This window comes from Muscardinus avellanarius, assembly GCF_963383645.1.
Source record: "Muscardinus avellanarius genome assembly, chromosome: 13".
Lineage (NCBI taxonomy): Eukaryota > Metazoa > Chordata > Mammalia > Rodentia > Gliridae > Muscardinus > Muscardinus avellanarius.
This window is the reverse complement of record NC_137799.1, coordinates 96,553,429-96,572,021: the sequence shown is the minus strand read 5'-3', so window position 1 is coordinate 96,572,021 and position 18,593 is coordinate 96,553,429. Positions and strand designations below refer to the sequence as shown.

Genomic DNA, 18,593 nt, shown 5'->3' with positions numbered 1-18,593 from the left:
AGGAGCATTGTGCCTCTGAGCTACACTCCCAGCCCTATTTCATTTTTTATTTTGAAACAGGATCTAGCTAAGCTGCTGAGGCTGTCCTCGAACCTGCGATCTTCTTGTCTCAGCCTCCCAAGTATGGGGGCGCCACCAAGCCAGTCAGCAGCCGCGTTTGGCAAGGGCCTGGGCAGTTACCGTTTCGGGCCAGGTGTCTTCTGCTGCGCCCCTTCGGTTTGCTGCTGTGGTCATGGCACGGAAACACAAGGCCGTGCACGGCGAGACCTGGGCCTGGACCCCGGGTTCCACGGCACCGGCCCGGCTCAGTGCTGCCGTCTTTCCCCACTGCACTGCTTGAGCCGCAGGCTGGTTTGACCCGCCCACGGAGGCTCTCTGACTGCAGGGCTAAGGGCCTTCTGCCATTGGGGCGTCTTCTAGAGACTTTGTTAGTCAAATGTGATTTATTGTGACGGGTGGGCGGGAACTTGGTTGAACAGTCAGCTGTGTCTAAGTGACAGGCATTTTGTTGGAGAAAGAAAAACTCCTTGGTGGAAAGGTTTCGCAGATTCTGACTCGATTCTTGGTGCTTCCGCTTGACCAGCCCGGCAGAGGTAGCCCCTTTGAACTGTGATTAAGGCTCTTAGGTGTGGACTCATGGAACCATTTGAAAGGTGGTCAGAGGCTGGGCGTGGCGGCTGCTTTGCATCCCATGGAGGGGGGCTCTAGTGGGGCTTCAGCCAGCGCAGGGGAGTCGCAGCCCCATCGGGCCCCTGGGTCTGCCCCAGGCTGGACGGATGTCTGGCCCAGAGAGGTGGGGGCCCAGACGGTGGAGCCCCTCGCTCGCAGGGTGGGGTGCTGTGCCGAGGGGAGGGCAGCGTGACCTTACCTGTGTCCGGCGTACCCTCGGAGGTGTGCAGAAAGGCCCCCCGCTCTCCTGAAAGCTTGTGGGCCACCTCTGCCTGAGGAGGAGCCCGCCACGCTCAGCTGCCGCCCTGGCGCCATCCTGGCCGCTCAGCCCTGGCGGTGAGGGTGCTGCGGCATTCCTGTGCTGTTAAGCGGCTGTGTCATGCCTGCGGAGGAATCTCTACGACGTGAGGGTCCCATCCTGATGCCTCGTTTGGGGTCCTCCTCTCCTCCTGCCCCAGCCTGCTGGGCCAGTGCAGTGCCCGGGAGCCTGCTCTGGACTGTCCTGCGCCCCAGTGCTCAGCGCTCTCACAGGGATTCCTGGAGTCTGCGGGCTCTGAGACCAGCCTTCTGAACACTGCCTTGCTGCCAGCATCCCGCCTCCATCAGCAGGCAGGCCACATGTCCAGGATCCCACCGCTCCCAAGGACGGCGGCCATGCTGGGCCTGCCGGCTCTCACCGTAGCCTCCGCGGGGCGGGCGCGAGCAGGCCGCCTGCACGGCTCTTGGCCCGGAGAGAACCCAGCTGTAGGAGTCCGCCGCCGTTTGCACTGGAGTCAAAGCTGCCAGCCGCATGCCGGCCCCTTCAACCAGGAGGGAAGGAGAACTGAAGGGAATCTAGTCGTAGAAGCAGCCCTGAAATACTCAAACGTAAAAAATAGACTGGACAGATGCTTCTGAAACCAAGCGTTTCCTGAGAGCCGTTTAGAGAGAACTCCCCTCTGCTTTTAACTGAAGCCTAGCCGCTCTGGTGGTGAAGGGAGGGTCCCGGCCCCGTGGCCCTTTCCCCAGCTGCACAGCTCGCCTCCCGCTCCTGACTTGACGCCGTCACACACTTGGCGTTGGCTCGTGGCCGGAGCCTCTTCCAGCAAGGGTTGGTAGTTACAAGCCAGCGGCGTACTGACTCACGGGAGTGACGGCCCTAAGTGTCTGGCCGAGGTGGGCCCTGTGCTGATGTTGTCATGATATGTTCAGCCAGAAAATTAACTTTCTGGGAAAGGCCACTGGCAGCCTCCCATCTTGTCACTGTGCTGGGGACACCCGTTGAGAGGAAGAGGAGGCTTCCGGGCCTCGGCTACAGCAAGAAGCCTGGTGTCCTGTCTGTCATGCCCAGGCCCCCTTGGCTCCTCACGGACACGCCCGCAGGTTCCTATCTGAAACGATCAAGTTCTGTTTTTTAGCTGAAATAATGCTTATATTTTCTCTTTAGCTGTGTCCTCTCTTACTCTGTGAACACTAGCAGAGAGAGTAAGAGAGAGCAGAGACAGGTGCTCAGTTGTTACGTGTGTACTTTGCGCCCAGTTACTCCGTACAGGCTTCCCAGCTGTTGTGGCCCCGGTGCATTGGCCACAGAACTCCCAGTCTTTGGTGCCGTGGCCAGGTTGTTTGTTTTGCCCAGGGTGGGGAGGGGCTGCCTCAGCCTCAGCACTCTGTCTGACTTTCTGGACTGAATAATTCTTTGCGGAAGTCTGTTCTGTGTGTCCTGGGATGTTCGAGTCCCTGGGCTCGACCAAGGAGGAGCCAGCAGCAGCTCCTGTTCTCCGCTAATGCAGCACTCAGAAATGTCTCCAGGCACTGCTAAACGTCCCCCGGGGGAGAAGTTCTGCTTCAGAACCACTTCTCTAAGGCAGCAGCTGCCTCAAAGGCGGCATTTCAAAGTCTCGTGTGATAAAGTGCCTGACAGCTGGTTGCAGCAGAGTCGAATGGCTGGGAAGACAGGACGCCTAACAGCATTGAGCGACCCTCAAAGCCCTAGAAAATCTAACTTGGAGTGCTGAAAATTTTTCACATGGAAGAAAAACAAGTCATCATGGAACAGGTTCATAAGGAAGGCCAAACCTGCTTAACCACTAGGACGCAGAGGAGGCCCGCCAGCAGTTCCCACGTTCTTGTCTGAAAAGGACCCGGTCGCAGCTGGCCAACTAGAGAGGATGAGGTCCCAGCCCCACGAGCCGCTCACCCACGTCGCGCAGAGAGCCTCTGCGAGCTGGTCTTCCTCCTGCCTTCTGTCGCAGAGTTTCACACCAGAGGGGGTGGGGGCGTGCGTTTAATGCAGTGGTGACAGAAGAGAACTTGCAGTGGGCTTGGAGATTATGCGAAACCCTGACACAGTGGTGTGGCTCCAGCGGGGGCGCCCTTCTGAACTGCATTTGGCCAGAAGCACAATCTGTGAATCTGGACGCTTGACCATCACAGCCCTCTAGAGGCACCTCAGCGGAGAGGATTCTAGACCCGACCACCAGTGTCGCTGAAGTCTCCCCTCTGGAGGAGAGCAGTGTATTTTGGCTACAACAGGACATCCTGGGGCGCTGCTGCGGTTTGGGGGTGTTCAACAGCTTGTTGGAATGCAGTCTACCGAGCTCGGCTTTCCCCTTTGTCCCCGGCAGCCCTTGGGTGGCACTAAGGACTTCTAGTGAGGACAGTGCCAGGCACCAGGCCTGTTTCCATGATCCCTGGAGGTCCACGGTGGCCCCTTCCCCTGCCCTTGTCCTTCTGACAGCCACCTTTGGTGCAGACGACCCTGGCCTCATCGCCACAGCAGCTGGCTCACCAGGGTGTCATACAGCAGTGTTGGAAAGTACCACCAAGGAAGGGACCATGAGGCCATTGTCAGATTGAACTGACCACTGTTGCACCGGGCGTGGTGGGCACGCTTGTAATCCCCGCGCTTGGGAGGCGGAGACAGGAGGATCACGCAGGTTCGAAGCCAGCCGCGCTGGCTTAAGACCCTGTTTCCAAATAAATGTATAAAATAGGTCTGGGAGTATAGCCCGGAGGTAGAAGGGCTTCCAGGAACCCCAGTACCACCAAAAAAAAAAAAAAAGACCACTGTTGTGGACGGCTGGAACGCCGAGTAGCGTTGAGTGGAATGATATCCAGGGTGAAGTTCAGGGCTGGGCCCCGGGGGAGCTTCAGGAAGTGTGAGACTGACATTCGCCTCTTCCTCCTGGCAGCCCACAGAAAACACGTCTGTGAATATTCTGACAACAGCGTCGGCCTGTGAGCAGTGTGACTTCACGTCAGTTTATAAAGCCGCGGTGGCATTAGTAAGGGGTGCAGACACCCCCCCCCCCACAGTGCTGCTTTTCTGGAGCGTCTCGGGTGGTGGGCGCAGGCTGAAAGCGCGGGATTACTTTGCGATATATCTTATATCTTTGTGTAAACCAGGAGGCTCCTTTGGCGGGCAGAGCAGGGTTCTGCAGTTCTGCTCACACGTGTGTGCTTTCTCGTGGTCATCATTGCTCCGTGGGACATTCCACCAGGGCTTGGGAACATTCCTTCAGAGTCAGAACAGCGTCTCAAGAGTTTGGTCCTTGGTGTTTTCATTCCTTGTTATACAGTTCAGTGCCCCAGACTTTCCCATGGAAGTCCCACAAGTCGTCAGCCTTGCTGTGTCGTGGAGAGGCTGGTCAAGGTGAGAATGGTAAAGAACTTGAACACTGGAATACTTCTCTGCTGTTCCCGAGGCTGTGCCTGACCCAGAGTCGCCGTGCACACTGAGGCCGGCCAGATGTGGTTGGACAGGTGAAGGGAAAGAGGAAAGGACAAGCCGTGGGCCTGCGGTCGGGCTGGTTCTCTGAACAGCATTGGTCAGTGGGCTGCGGGCTGCGGGTTCAGCTTCTCCAGAAAAGTTACGTTTACTGTTTGTACCGATTGGTCCTTTTTGCGTTCGCCATAGCACTTGAAGCTGGTCAGATCGTCCAGACTTAAGAGCATCGTCTGCTCGTGCTGTGTGTGACCCCCAGACTGGAGATTTTCTCAGAACGGTGGGAGATTTGCATGGCCTTGAGGTCTTCTTTCTTCTGCACAGCCAAGAAACTAGCTGCAGCTTGTGTTCATTTTATTTCCAAAGTCTAGTGAAGTCAGTGCCTGGGTTTTTGTCTTTTATTGGTGCTTCTGGGTTCTTTATAGCTCAGTCAGTAGTTTACATCTTTTTGTATTAGATTTCTATTTTGAGAGCCATAGCAAAAACAAAAACAAAAACAAAAACCCACACAGCTGTCTTTAAACACTGCTATTTTCTTTCAATGGTAAATTGAATTAGAGTCAAATGTAAAGTGTACCTGAAATGCCCTAAAATAGAAGGCTCGCTTTGCCCAAATTCTCAGAACGTCTTTCGGAGTTCCCGGTGCCTTTTCTGCAGCACGGTGGCCTTCAGGCTGTGGGAACCTCGCAGCATAGAAGGAAGGGGAGCTCTGCCTGCACGTGGGCAGCCGTAACAGGGCAGAGGCCGAGTGGCGCCCGTGCCCATGCAGGTGGCAACATTGTGCGTGGACGGCAGGTATAAAACTAGAAAGCACAGAAGACATCTCCACTCTCTTAAGTAACACCACAAATGACTTTTTTAGGCTTCTCAGTCTGCGTGTTACTTTGGCCACAGCCTCAAACCAACCAGTCTTGCGCACCCCTGAGTGGGAGCAAATACCCAGACAGCGTACAGGAAGAACCCAGGTCTGCGGAACCAGCCAGAAACCAGCAGCCCAAAGCCATGCCTTCCCTGCTGCCTCGGCCAGGCAGCTCCTCCCAGCCAGGGGCAGACTGGAAAGTATTCCTTCCTAAAAGCCTTCCTCAGCTCGGCGAGCGGGGTGGCTGGGCTTTTTCTTTCTTTTTTTGGTACTGGGGATGGAACCCAGGGGCATTCTACCTCTGAGCGACACCCCCAGCCCTATTTTTTAGCCTTTATTTTGAAACCGGGTCCCACTGAGTTGCAAAGGGCCTCACTAAGTAGTTGAGGCTGGCCACGAACCTGCGATCCTCTGGTCTCCGCCTCCCGAATGCTGGGATTACAAGTGTGCCCACCACGCCCGGCTCTGTGGCGGTTGTTGTGAATAACTTTTTCTGAGATACAGTTCACATGCCATACAACTCACCCATTTAAAGTGTGTGATTCAGTGGCCTTTAGTATATCCGCAGATATGCATCCGTCGCTACAATCAGTCGTAGGACGTTTTGATCATTCCCATAAGAAACCGAATGTCTTTCACCTGCCGGTCCTAGGCAGTGACGGTGTGCCTGTCTGTAGATCCGCCTCGTCGTGGGATCACACGCAGTGCTGGGTCGTATTCAGGCTGCTGCCTTTCACCGGCATGCCGAGCTCAGGGATCACCGCTGTCTGTGGCACATTCGTGCCCCCACCCCCTGTTTTGGGGGGCTTTGGGGCTTGAGCCCGACCACTGAGCTCTACTCCCAACCCCGCCATTTCTTTTTATTGCAGACATTTTTGTGACCTGAATGATCAGATTTACTTATCCGCTCACGAGTCACAGAACACTTAGGTTATTTCCACTTTTGAGCGAGTAGGAATTCTGCCGTGGCGAGCACTTGTGTGCAGGTGTGTGTGAGGTGCGTGCTCACTCTCCCGGGCACACTCTGCACCTGGGAGAGGAGCTGCGGAGTCGCGGAGCTCTGTTTAAATTTTGAGGAACCGCCAGGCTGTATTTCCGAGCACGTTACGTTCTCACCGGCGGTACTTGAGGGTTCTGGCTGGTCTACGTTCTCGTCAGCGCTTCTTGTTGTCTGTCTATTTATTTATTTGTTGCAGTGCTGGGTGTTGAGCCCAGAGCATTCTGCTTCTGAGCTTTCTGTTTTATTTCTTATTTTTGAAACAGAGTCTTGCTAAGTTGCTGTCGCTGTCCGCGAACCTGCGATCCCCTCACCTTAGCCTCCCGAGTCCTGGGAAAACAGGCCTGTGCGGCCACGCCCGGCCCTCTCTGTCTTAGGTGTCCTTGTGAGCTCGAGTGGTATGGCATTGCGGTTCGTATTTGCTTTGCCTGATGACTAATGACGTGAGCATGGTTTTTTAAAAATTAATATTATTACTTTTTTTGGTACTGGGGATTGAACCTAAGAGCTTCCTACCTCCAAGCTACACCCTCAGCCCTTTTTATTTTTTATTTTTTTATTTTATTTATTTATTTATTTATTTATTGTGTGGTACTGGGGTTCCTGGAAGCCCTTCTTCCTCCGGGCTACACTCCCAGACCTATTTATTATTATTAATTATTATTATTATTATTATTATTATTATTATTATTATTATTGGTGGCACTGGGGTTCCTGGAAGCCCTTCTACCTCCGGGCTACACTCCCAGACCTATTTTTACATTTTTACTTGGAAACAGGGTCTCCCTAAGCCAGCACGCGCGGCTGGCTTCAAACCTGCGCGATCCTCCTGTCTCTGCCCCCCAAGCGCGGGGATCACAAGCGTGCGCCACCACGCCCGGCCTTTATTTTTTATTTTGAAACAGGGTCTTGCCAAGTTGCTGAGGCTGGCCTCAAACCTACAATCCTCCTGTCTCTGCTTCCCACGTACTGGGATTACAAGCATGTGCCACCATGCCCAGTTGAACATGTTTTTGTTTTTTTTTTTTTTAATCTACTTATTAACCATTTGTATATCTTCTTTGGAGAAATGTCTAGTAAAATCTTTGACTTAGTTTTATTTTTTTTTATGGTCCTAGAGATTGAACTCAGGCATTCTACCTCAGGAATAGTCTATCTCTAAGCTAACCCCCAGCCCAATTTTTTAAATGTTTTATTTGGAAACAAGGTCTTGCTAAGTTTCTGATCATTTCAGTAAAGAGGCTGAAGCAGTCTTTGAACCTGAGATTTTCCTGTCTCAGCCTCCCAGTACAGAGATTACAGGTGTGCGCCACCACGCCCAGCTTGGTGTCTAGTCTTGATGAAAACCCCTCATCAGATACAATCTGCAGAACTCTTCATATTCTGTGTTGTTTTTTCAATCGTGTGTGTGTGAGTGTGAGTGTGTGTGAGCGTGTGTGTGTGTGTGTGTGTGTGTGTGAGTGTGTGGTACTGGGGACTGGATACAGACGCATTCTATGTCTCTGAGCAACACTCTTAGCCTTATTTTTTATTCTTTGTTTTTGAAATATGGTCTCACAAAGTTGTGGAGGCCTCACTAAGTAGCCAGGGTTGGCCATGAACCTGAGGTCCTCCTGTCTCAGCCTCCCAAGTACTGGGATTATAAGCGTGCGCCACCACACCCGGCTTTGAGCTTACGTGTCTTTTGAAGCACAGAAGTTTTGATTTTCATGAAGTCAGATTATCTGTTTTTTTCTTTTATTTGTGCTTTTGGTATCAAATCTAAGAAACTATTTACCTAATAGTCATGAAAATGTATTCCTATATTTTCTTCTGGGGTTTTAATATATTCCTTGGCCCATAAATTCATGTTTTATAGTTCAGAAAGGCAGGTTAGTGGCAGACTTATAGAACGCAGTACAAAGATTGTTTCCATTCCAGAAGCTCTTTGCCCTGAAGGTTACCCAGCTTCATTTCATTAGTCTCTTTCCTAGAATCATAGTTTTTATAAAATCTACATGTGCCTTCTCCCTCGGTCATCCACAGCAGGGCCCGCGGGGAGGCCACGCAGTGCTCTGCCATGGGAGACCACAGCTTCATTTATTTGTGGTACCTCGGAGCTCCCCCCCAGCCCTATCTTCCAAATGAGGTTTAATGGGCTTCCCAGATTCATGTTCCGGGGACAGTTTTTTCCCCCCCTGCCTTCAGCAGTAAATTTCAGAATCAAAAGAATGAGGAGAAAGGGCACTCCCTGTGGAGTGGGATGGGTGGGCTCGGGTGCACAGCGTCCAGCGGTGCACTCTGGTTCCCGGGAGCGGGAAGGCACCGCGGGCTAGGACGTGCCGCCCCGTGGAGCAGGAGGCACGGCGCGCTCTGTGCTCCTGGAGGTGGCGGGCGCTGTCTAAAGGCCCTGGGCTCACCCAGCCCAAGCCGACCACGCGGTGGTGAGGCCAGGTTCCAGAGGCTGGGGAAGGTGACCCGCCGGGCGTTCAAGGACACGCGGCGTGCTCTGAGGAGGGCCCTGCCGGCGCCCAGCATTGCCGCAGGTGTTCCTGGCCCTCAGCCTCGGCCAGGCCTTCCTGGCTCCAGGCTAACGGCTGTCAGCTCGTGCTTGAGACTTAATTTCTGGTTGTCTTTGGAAGACTTCAGTTTGCCTTCCAGCTAGCTCCCTAGCCCTTTTTACTTTTTACTTTGAAACAGGGTCTTGCTAGGTTGCTGAGGCTGGCCTCAAACCTGTGACCCTGTCCCAGCCTACTGATGACAGGCGTGGCCACCGCACCTGGCTTAGGGTGCTGTTGGCTCTCTCATACGGCGGGGTTTCTGGTAGTGTGCTTTTCCCCTTGGAGGGATGAGGCTGGAGTCCAAAGCATCCCATGTGCTAGGCAGGTGCTGAGCCCTGTCTCCAGCCCTTTTTTATCTTGACACCGTCTTGCTCAGGTGCCCAGCTGGCCTCAAACTTGGTGATCCTCCTGCCTCAGCCTCCCATGTAGCTGGGGTTATGCAGACATGCTTCACCACACCTGGCTCCAACAACATTTTCATGAAAAGAACTAGACTTAAGAAAAACTGAAATCTTGGGAAAGTGGTTATGAGAAGAATCCTCATTGAAGATCTCCTCCCGAGTACTGGTGACCAGACTCAGGGGCTCACAGGTGGGGAGCAGAAGTGCTTGGTCCCTGAGCTCCAGCCGCAGCCCAGGAAGGTGTTCGTGTTCTGCCACCTGATCCATCCTTGACATGAGCTACTTAGGAAGAGGGGCATCCTGGGTCCCAGCCATGGCCTCTGATCGGAGCACGTGGGGAAGCAGGACCACAGCCCCTCCAGAGGCACACCCCAGCACCCGAAGACCCCCTCCGGGCCCGCCTCTTCTGGAGTGCCCACCGGGGCCGAGCCCTTAACAAGGTGCTTGAGAGACGCGGGGCTGTGAAGGGGCCTGCGCGGAGCTCCGTGAAGTGCTAGCAGCTGAGGGGCTCCCGCGAGGCTCCGTGAGCAGATTCAGAGGCGGCGCCTGGTCTGTGGGAGAGAGCACGGCCTGCGGGGTGCGGCGTTGGCTCCACGCCGCCCTGCCTGCCTGTGACAACCGCCCGGCGGGACGCGGGCCAGTGGCCTGCCCGGATGGGTGCCAGCTCGGGTTTGCTTCTCTTGGTGGGTCGGGGGAGTGGTACTGGGGATGGAACCCACGGACATTTACCTCTGAGCTATAACCCCAGCCCTATTTTTTTTTAATTTTAATTTTGTTTTTTGGTACTGAGGATTGAACTCAGTACTCCAGGCTATCCCCCCAGCCTGATCTTGTTTCTTAGTTGGCAACGGGGTCTCACTGAGTTGCAGAGGCCCCCCTAAGTTGAGGTGGCTTCGAACCTGGATCCTCCTATCTCAGCCTCCCAAGTACTGGGATCACAAGTGTGTGCCACCACACCTGGCTTTATTTTTTATTTTGTAATGAGGTTTTGCTAAATTGGTGAGGCTGGCTCTGAATATGTGATCCTCCTGTCTCAGTCTCCCAAGTGCTGGGATTATAGGTTTGTGCCACCAGGCCTGGCACGCTTGTTTTCTTGTACCGAAGAAATTATACCCCCTAGGGGAGGAATAGACCAGGGAACCGGGCTCGGCATCCAGGATAGCCTTGGCCCTCTTGGACAGTGGTACGTTTTTGAAAGTACAGACGTGCTGGGAGACAGGGCGATGCTGGGACAGGTGGGCTGTCCTCACAGCTGGCTGGGAGTTCCCAGGCGCTCCTCCCATGGCCTCAGCATGGCGCCCAGGGCCTCTCCCCATCCCTGGGGCCTGCGTCCTCGCTGCCCTCCCGCTGCTGGGACTCTTGCTCCGCTGGCCCCTGGCCTCGCGGCAAAGTGGGCAGCACCCTCCGCTCTGTCATGGTGGGAGCAGCTGTTGCTGGCGCCGCCCACCACTTACTGGTTACATGGTTTCTTGGAGCCCCCTCTTCCCTGACCATCATAAATCAATAAATAATAGACTGGCTGGAGGCGGGCGCTGGGAAGTGAACCTAGGGCATGGTGCCTCTGAGGTATAACCGCAGCCCTATTGTTTTTATTTGGAAGCAAGGTCTCGCTAAGTTGCTCAGGGCCTCAGTATGTTGCTGAGGCTGGTTTCAAATCTGCGATCCTCCTGTCTCAGCCTCCTAGGCACAGGGATCACAGGTGTGTGCCGCCACGCCCAGCAATAAAAGACCTTTTGAAGTGGAAACATGCCACCACCAAGACGGCAAGCGCGTCCGCGAGGGCTCACTGTACACTTTGGTGTTCCGGAGCTGGGGACGGGGCCAGGGGACTCTGCTATTGAGCTGTATCTCTCGCCCTTTAGTTTTTATTTTGAAACAGGGTCTCGCTAAGTTGCCCAGGTTGGCCACACACGTATGGTCTTCCTGCCTTAGCCTCCCGAGTGCTAGGATTACCGTGCGCACCACCCACCGTGCCGGCTTGAGGTCCAGCCACCCAGAGCGCCCAGCTCTCATCGACGCCTATCTCAGGAAGCTGGAGCTGGCAGATTTTCTCACTGTGGGTAGTCAAGACACCATGGTTCATGAAATCAAGTTAGTAGGTCGACACTTATCATTTAAGTCCGGGATGGAAAAATCAGAGCGTTTCATATAGCAAGGCAGAGTGTTGAGAGCGGCACGCGTGCGGGGTAACCGGCCGCGCCACGGAGCCTTCATCCTGAGATGCGGTCTCCGTGAACGCCCGGCCACTGGGCCCACTGCCCTTTGATCTTCCCGTGCAAGTTCTGAGAGCCTCCTGTCTGCACCCACGCCCAGCGGACCAGTGAGTGCGCGGCTCCCCTGGAGGACCCGCCAGCTCGGAATCTGCTCCCCTGCTGGCCTCTGTGTGCACCCCCAGCTACGCACCACCCCTGTCTGAGTAGAGGAGGAAACCAAAGAGCAGGTCGTCGGGTCCGTTCACTGGACTGAAGTGGCCGGCGCTTCCCACCGAGAGCGGCGCCGGGCCTCCACTTCCCCCCTCTGCCACCCTCCTTCCTGAGGCCCACGCCTCGCGCGCTCTCCCGTCCGTCCGTCCGTCCTGACCACCTTGCTAGTGCTCAGGACTCGGTGCCAACTCAACTCTTTCAGAGATGTCTACCATGAGTTTGGAGTGACTTGAATTTATCACTATTTAATAAGTCATTAAATACTTGTAATCCCAGTACCTGGGAAGCTGAAGCAGGAGGATCATGGGTTCAAAGCCAGCCTCAGCCTCAGCTATTTAGTGAGGCCCCCTGCAACCTAGTGAGACCCTGTTTCAAAATAAAGAATAAAAACTAGGGCTGAGAGTATAGCTCAGAGGTAGAAGGCCCCTGGGTTCCATCCCCAGTAACACCAAAAAAAAAAAAAAAAGGGTCATTAACGTTTTGGCTGTATTAACAATTGAATACAGAGCACAACCAAACGTGAACATTGGACGTGTACAGCTTGGTCGTTGGGGCATCTGTACGCACCCACGAGGCACCAAGGCTAAGCAGCATTAAGGAGCCATAGGAATAAGAAATAAATTGAGCTGCCTCCTAGAAACATGAGCAAAAGTGCAGACGAGTTAAGAAGGTGGTTAAAGATGAAGGAAATTATTATTAAGGCATCCAGCAAATGAACCAGAAAAGGCCAGTCGTCTGGTGGGAAAGTATAAAATCCTTCTCATTTTCTGTGATACTGGAAATTGAACCTAGGGCATTCTACCTCCGAGCTACCCCCCCCCCCCGCCGCCTTATTTTATTTCATATTTTGGTTGTACTTGGGTTCCTGAAAACCCTTCTACCTCCGGGCTACACTCCCAGACACTTATTTTTAATGTATTTTTTTTTTTAATTTGGAAACAGGGTTTAACTCTTAAGCCAGCGCGGCTGGCTTCGAACCTGTGTGATCCTCCCGTCTCCGCCTCCCAAGCACGGGGATTACAAGTGTGCACCACCACGCCCGGCTTTATTTCATATTTTGAAACAGGGTCTCACCATGTTGCTGGGGCTGGCTGCAAACCTGGGATCCTCCTGTCTCAGCCTTGCGAGGACTGTGATTACAAGCGTGCGCCACCACGCCAAGCTCTGGAAATAATTTTATGCACACGAAAGAAAGCTTCAGCCTCACTTCTACAACAGGAGGCGCCCCGGAGACGCTCTGCCGGCCGGCCTGGGCTTCGCTCCCAGGACCGCTGTACAAGCAGCCCGGCAGGTGGCAGGAGGTGTAGGACAAACTGCGCTTCCTCGTCCACCTCAGCGGGGAGGGAGCCCAGCCCTCCGCGCCAGTCCATCTCGTAGACCTCGCCCTCTGTCCCTGGCAGGCCACCAGCCTGGCCGTGTCCCTGCCCCACCTCCTCGGTGATCGCCCCTTCTTGAAGCCCTTGCTTCAGCAAACCGTAAACTACCTCCATGGCCCTCGGCGTTCATTTTTCAAGAGCTCGATGACCCAGCGGTGCAGAGGTGGAGGGACATCTGCACCCCGCGGCTGTCAGCACCAGTGGGAACCGCAGGCTGTGGAAGGAACAAAAACGTACTTGGCGCCCAAACCCCGCAGAGCCCCAAGTGGCCACGTGCCTGGGTCTCAGTCTTTGATGCTGCAGACACGTCCACCTGTGGGGTCTGGTTAAGCCATGGATGGTAGAAGCCTGCAACCATTACTGTAAGGATTCTCTCCTTATAAAAGGGATTAAGACATTCTTTTATACTTTTTTTTTAATCAAAAGGACCTCCAGGGTATAGGTCAGGGTGAATCATGCTGTTTGAGTTAATTGTACATGTGTGTGCTGTGTGTAAAACACGGGTCCAGTGGCACCCTCCACACGAGGGACTCGGGATTGAGTCCTGGGGCAGGGATGTGACCATCTTCAACAGTCTTTTGCGTGGAAACAAAATGGAATCCTGGTGTGAAGGGTGAGGAACACCTTGACTTTTGGGTCTTAACGTCATTAGTTTACTGACGTCTCAGTTTGACTAGGTCTAAAATGACTGCCAGCTGGGCATGGTGGTGCACACCTAGAATCCCAGTACTTTGAAGGATGAGTCAGGAGGACCACAGGTTCCAGGACAGCATCAGCAACTTAAGGCCCTCAGCCATTTAGTGAGACCCTGTTTCAAAACAGAAAATAAAATAGACCTGGTAGTGTAGTTTTGAGGTAGGGCACCCTTGGGTTCAATCCCCAGCACCACACACACACAAAAGTGATGAAATGGCCAAAGTGAATCCATTCCGCTTCCTCCCCAGCTGGGCTTTGTCGCCCAGGGAGCCACGCCTGTCACTTCATTAGGGGTAAACTGCCACGGTCTTTTCCATGGCGCAGGTTAAGACTCAGCTCTCCTGCCTGGGTTTGAGTGGCATGTGGTGGGCAGCGGGTCTGGTCTCAGATGCCCCCATGCCCCCAGGCCTTGGGAGGCGAAGCCACGTGGACCGCTCACTGCCTAAGTCCACCTGGCCGTAGCAGCTGCGCATGTCTCTCCCCGAGGCCCTCCCAGTCACCTGCACCTCTGCACCTCCAGCCCTGGCGCGGGTCCCCGGCACCATGCCCCACCTCCGGCCTCCAGCACAGCCCTCAGCCCTGCATCCCGGGGGGCATGGACGCTGAGTTCAACTCCTTCCTCAGTGTGCAGAGAGGACTGTGGCAGACGCCCAGGGCTGGCGGGCCCAGGGGAGGCACCGCGGCGGGCTTGTTGGGGCGCTGTCATGAGCGGGTGCCATGCCCCCACAATGTGTGGAAAAAGAGAAGTTGACCACCGGCCCCCATGAACTGGTGAGTTTGGCTTTTAATTAGAAGTACACAAGAGCAAACGCAAGCAGCCGGCGCTCCTCCTGGACCTGCTGCTGCGCTCTGAAGAGAGGGCCCATCCCCTTCTGACCACGGGCACTGTGTGTCCTGGGGAGAAAAAGGAGGATTTCGTGTTCCCCAGAGGACTCGGGAGGAAAGGCCACGCGGGAGCCGCTGTCGTGGCTCGCGGCCTCGCTCTGCCTGGGTGTCTTTTAAACATCCTGTGGTTGAAATACTGAGGCCCAGCTCTCTAAGAAAAGGCTTCGTGTTTTTCTCTGCTCTTGGGAGGGCGGGCGTCTGTCCTTCCTGGAAGCCATCCATGTTAGCCTCCAGGGGTCAGAGGACTGGATCTCCTCTGAGTTGTCACAATAAACTATTTCTAACGGTGAGAGAGGTGGGAACTCTGACCGGCTGGCGGGAGAGCCTCTCTGGCCTGCACTGCCCCATTGCGGTGCAGCCGCCGCCGCCTCCCCCCAGGGCTTTGCTGTCCTAGGAAACAGGCCCTGGTTTATGCGTGGCTATTTCTGTACGTGTACGTTGCAGGAAAGCACAAAAAGAAAAGATGAGACTAAACGCTCTGTTCTCAAAATCAGGTTCAAAAAACAGTGCCGAGCCCCTGCCGAGTTTGAGCAGTCAGAACGGTGTATCCCAGAGCATGTGTCCCGAGGACACCCACAGCTGAGAATTCTGACACGCTGCGCCCCTGGGCCTCGCTACTGCCCAGGCCCCTCCAGCTCAGGGAGGCCAGCACCCCTCCCCAAAGCTCCCCAAGGGCGCCCTGGGGTGTGCGTGTGGCTGGTGGTGGGCTGGGTCTGCGGGCTGGGTGGGGTGAGCGCTGCTGGCGCCTTCTCCACACGCCTGGTCTGGGGGCTCGCGCTTGGAGGCGCCTGCTCCGGGTGCCCTGTGAGCTGGCTCTCCGAGCTCCGTCCACTGTTCCTTCTGCTCAGAACACTTTACGGCCCGCGCCTGCCTTTTTATGGTCTGTCGTTAATTTCTATTGGCTATATAGTGGAGGACGTTGGCGTGGAGATGGATTCTGCAGCCCAGTCTGCTCCCTGTGCTGCGATGCTCTGAGGCCGTCAGCTCTTTCCTCTGTGCATCTTAAATTCCTTCGTGGCTGTGAGACACTCTGAGGCTCCTACTTCCAAAATCGAAAGGGCCCGGCTGCCTGCAAGCAGAGGGCTGTACCCAGGCAATTTCCACGCCGCCACCCGCGTCTCAGAGCGCCCCGGGGCTGGGGGAAGCGGTCCTTCCAAAACCTTTGCTTCATTCATTCTTATTTATTTATACATAATCCTATTTCCAGTAGGTTAAAGGAGACGCCCAGCCGTGTCCGTGGATAGTGATGTAATTTGCAAGGGCCCTAGCCAAAATGTCGAAACTGCTTACATTTGATTACTGCCCCAGATGAATCACTGCAGAATATCTCCCTCCTTCAAGGATAATAAAAACAAAGCGTGGTGTGAGGAGGCTCTTTGAGTGCACACACGTCTCACTTCCACTCACGGCTGACGCTGGAGCAGTAATGACGTGTGACTGGTGGGCTGCTCCCGGGCGTGGCCCGGAGCCTGAGAACGGTGCAGGGGCGTCAGCTGCAAAGGACGCCCCATCCCGGCTCATCACCGTGGCTGTGACCCTCTGGTGAAGGGGCCCTGTGGGTCTCTGTCGTGAGCCTCCAGGAGCGTTTGTCTTTTAAGAGAAGGGCACGCACCCTGAGCTTGCCGTTGCAGGGCACCGTGCATCGGGTGGGCGCACAGGTCGGGGGTCCTGTTCAGAAGAGGCACAGGGCCTCCTCAGGAACTCGGAGAGGAGTGTCTTCCTCCTGACGGCGTCGAGCTGCAGTGACCCATGGGAAGTGAGGGGCCGTGAACGCGGAGGGGCCTCCGTGGGCGGCGCCTCACCACCGAAGCTGCGGCCCAGCCCGGATGCTCGCCGCACTTCTAGTCCTGTGTCTGCATTTATCTGTTACTGTGCTTAGACAGTTACACCTGCCTGAAATGTGACTCCACCCCACACGCAAAGTTGACTAACAGCCCTTTTAACTAGGACGGTGGCAGGTTTTTCTTCTAAAAAGAAACTAAACTAAATGAAGTTGACCACTAACCCTAGCACGTCAAACTCGTCCCCCTTAAACTTGCAGGCTGAGGCCCAGAGTTTGCTGCTGACCGGTCTGTCTCTCCCCTAGGTCCGCCATCGGTGGTGCGAGCTTGTTGTTAAGCACAAATACACCAGAGCGTACAGACATGTGGAGAGGTTCCTCCTGGAGGACCAGGTGAGTGTCACTTTCCATCAGGTGCTGCCCGCGGGTCCTCTGCCCGACACACGGGGTCCCGGGCTGTCGACGTCTTTCTCATACAGACACCTGACTGGTTTCCAGGGTGCCGGGAGTTGCGGCAAGCTCTGAGCACCACTTGCATTTGGGGCGGGGGGGCACTGGAGATGGAACCCAGGGGCATTCTACCCCCGAGCCACACCACAGCCCTTTTTTATTTTTTATTTTGAACCAGGGTCTCAGTAAGTGGCTGGCCTCCAGCCTGCAATCCTCCTGTCTCGGCCTCCAAGTACTACGAGCACAGTGTGTGCCACCACGCCCCATAGCTCTTGCACACGGGGCCAGTTCCTCGCCTGCTTCCTTAAGGCTGTGAGCTGCGCGCTGAGTACTCCATGGTGCCTGGCTGCGGACCTGACCACACCACCAGCGTGGCACGCTCCAGAGCCCCGGTCGGGGCAGAAAGAGCATGTCATGGTGCCCGTCTCTAGTGCAAGGCACACATGCAGAGCGGCCTGGGAGAGCTTTGCCAGCACCCGCAGGGCCAGGCCAGCCCCCGCCCCGATCCCCACCTACGAGAGTGCTCCGACGACAAGCATCGGGGCCCTGGTGAGGGCCGGCGCCCCACGCCCACCTCATCCTGCAGAGCACGTGCCCCCCAGCCAGCTGTTTGCAAGCAAGTGGGCCGGGGCACGGAGCCGCCATCATTTGGTGGGGGGGCAGGCAAGCGAAATGACTGCCAGGGTCGCTCCCCAAACAAAAGCCCAGGCTCCGTAGCGGCAGAAACGCCACATTTGCACCATGGTGTAAGAGGTCTTGGAGCAGCGACGGCACAGGAAGGGAAGGCGCAGAGCGCCTAGCTCTGTTCCCAAGAGCACAGCTCAGGCGGAAGATTCAGAACCATGCCCTTTGCGGCGTAAGGATCGCCATGTCTGAGCTTCCGGAGTCCCTGACTGCTCGGTGCTCCTCCTGCTGTCTTGAGGTCCTCCTCAGTGTGCGCCTGCAGAGCCGGGCCCTCGGGGTGATAGGCGTGGAGCCTGAGCAGCCAGAGCCAGGCCCTCGTCTGGCTGGTAGAAAGGCAGAATACAGGTGTGAGTCCTGTTAGCAGCGCCCTCAGGACCCGAGAGCCAGTGCCAGCTGCAGCCGGGGCTGGTGGTGGGATGTGGTCAGGCGGCTCAAGTGGCCGGCGCCTGCCCTGCCGCCCCCCAGGGCTGCCATGGATGCTGGCTGCCCGCTGGGCCCCGCGCTCAGAGCGGCCTTGGCAGCGGCTACCACACAGTCCTGGAAGGAGTCCCACCTCTAACACCGAGCATGGCGTGCCTCAGCACAGGACGCGGGCGCCAGGGGTCACCAGGATCCTGAGAGTTCTGAGAGCCAGGCGTGTGGGCTTCCGTGAGAACAGGAAGAGTCAGATTGAGCCGCAGATTCCACAGGGCCGTGCGTGCACCCCCTGACCCCGCGTCCTGTGCCCCTGCAGGCCATGGGCGTGTATCTCTACGGGGAGCTGATGGTGGGCGAGGACGCGCGACAACAGCAGCTGGCCCGCAGGTGCTTCGAGCTGGCCAGGGAGCAGATGGACAGGCCCACGGCCGAGGTGGTGGCGGAGATGCTGTTCTAACGGTGATTCTCCCTCTCTTTCCCTGTCTTGTGATTCTAACCATTGGGTCCTCTTGGGAGCCCGGAAACCAGGGAGCCAGTGTCGGGGGTCTGCGGCCAGGAGGCTGGCCTTGGAGGTCAGGCCACGTGGGCGTCCGCCGCAGGCAGGCGGCGCTGGCGCACTACGCTGACAGCCTTGGGGTTTAACACGTAGGCTGGGAAATGAGGCCTAGAGATGCCATGGGAACCCCACAGAAGCGCTGAGCCCGGGGCAGGGG

The 18,593-nt window shown here is 55.7% G+C and overlaps 1 protein-coding gene across 2 annotated transcripts in view; it reads left to right on the top strand.

Moving 5' to 3' along the window:
* Nucleotides 1-18,337, top strand: part of AOPEP (aminopeptidase O (putative)) — a gene marked incomplete at both ends in the record, with an annotated part of 267,301 nt that extends 248,964 nt beyond the window's left edge. For both annotated transcript variants that reach the window (XM_080708670.1, XM_080708669.1), the window contains 2 exons: nt 16,636-16,722; nt 18,197-18,337. In XM_080708670.1, the coding sequence (XP_080564796.1) occupies nt 16,636-16,722; nt 18,197-18,337 (228 nt within the window). The remainder of the gene's footprint in view (nt 1-16,635; nt 16,723-18,196) is intronic.
* Between the last annotated feature and the right edge of the window lie 256 nt (nt 18,338-18,593).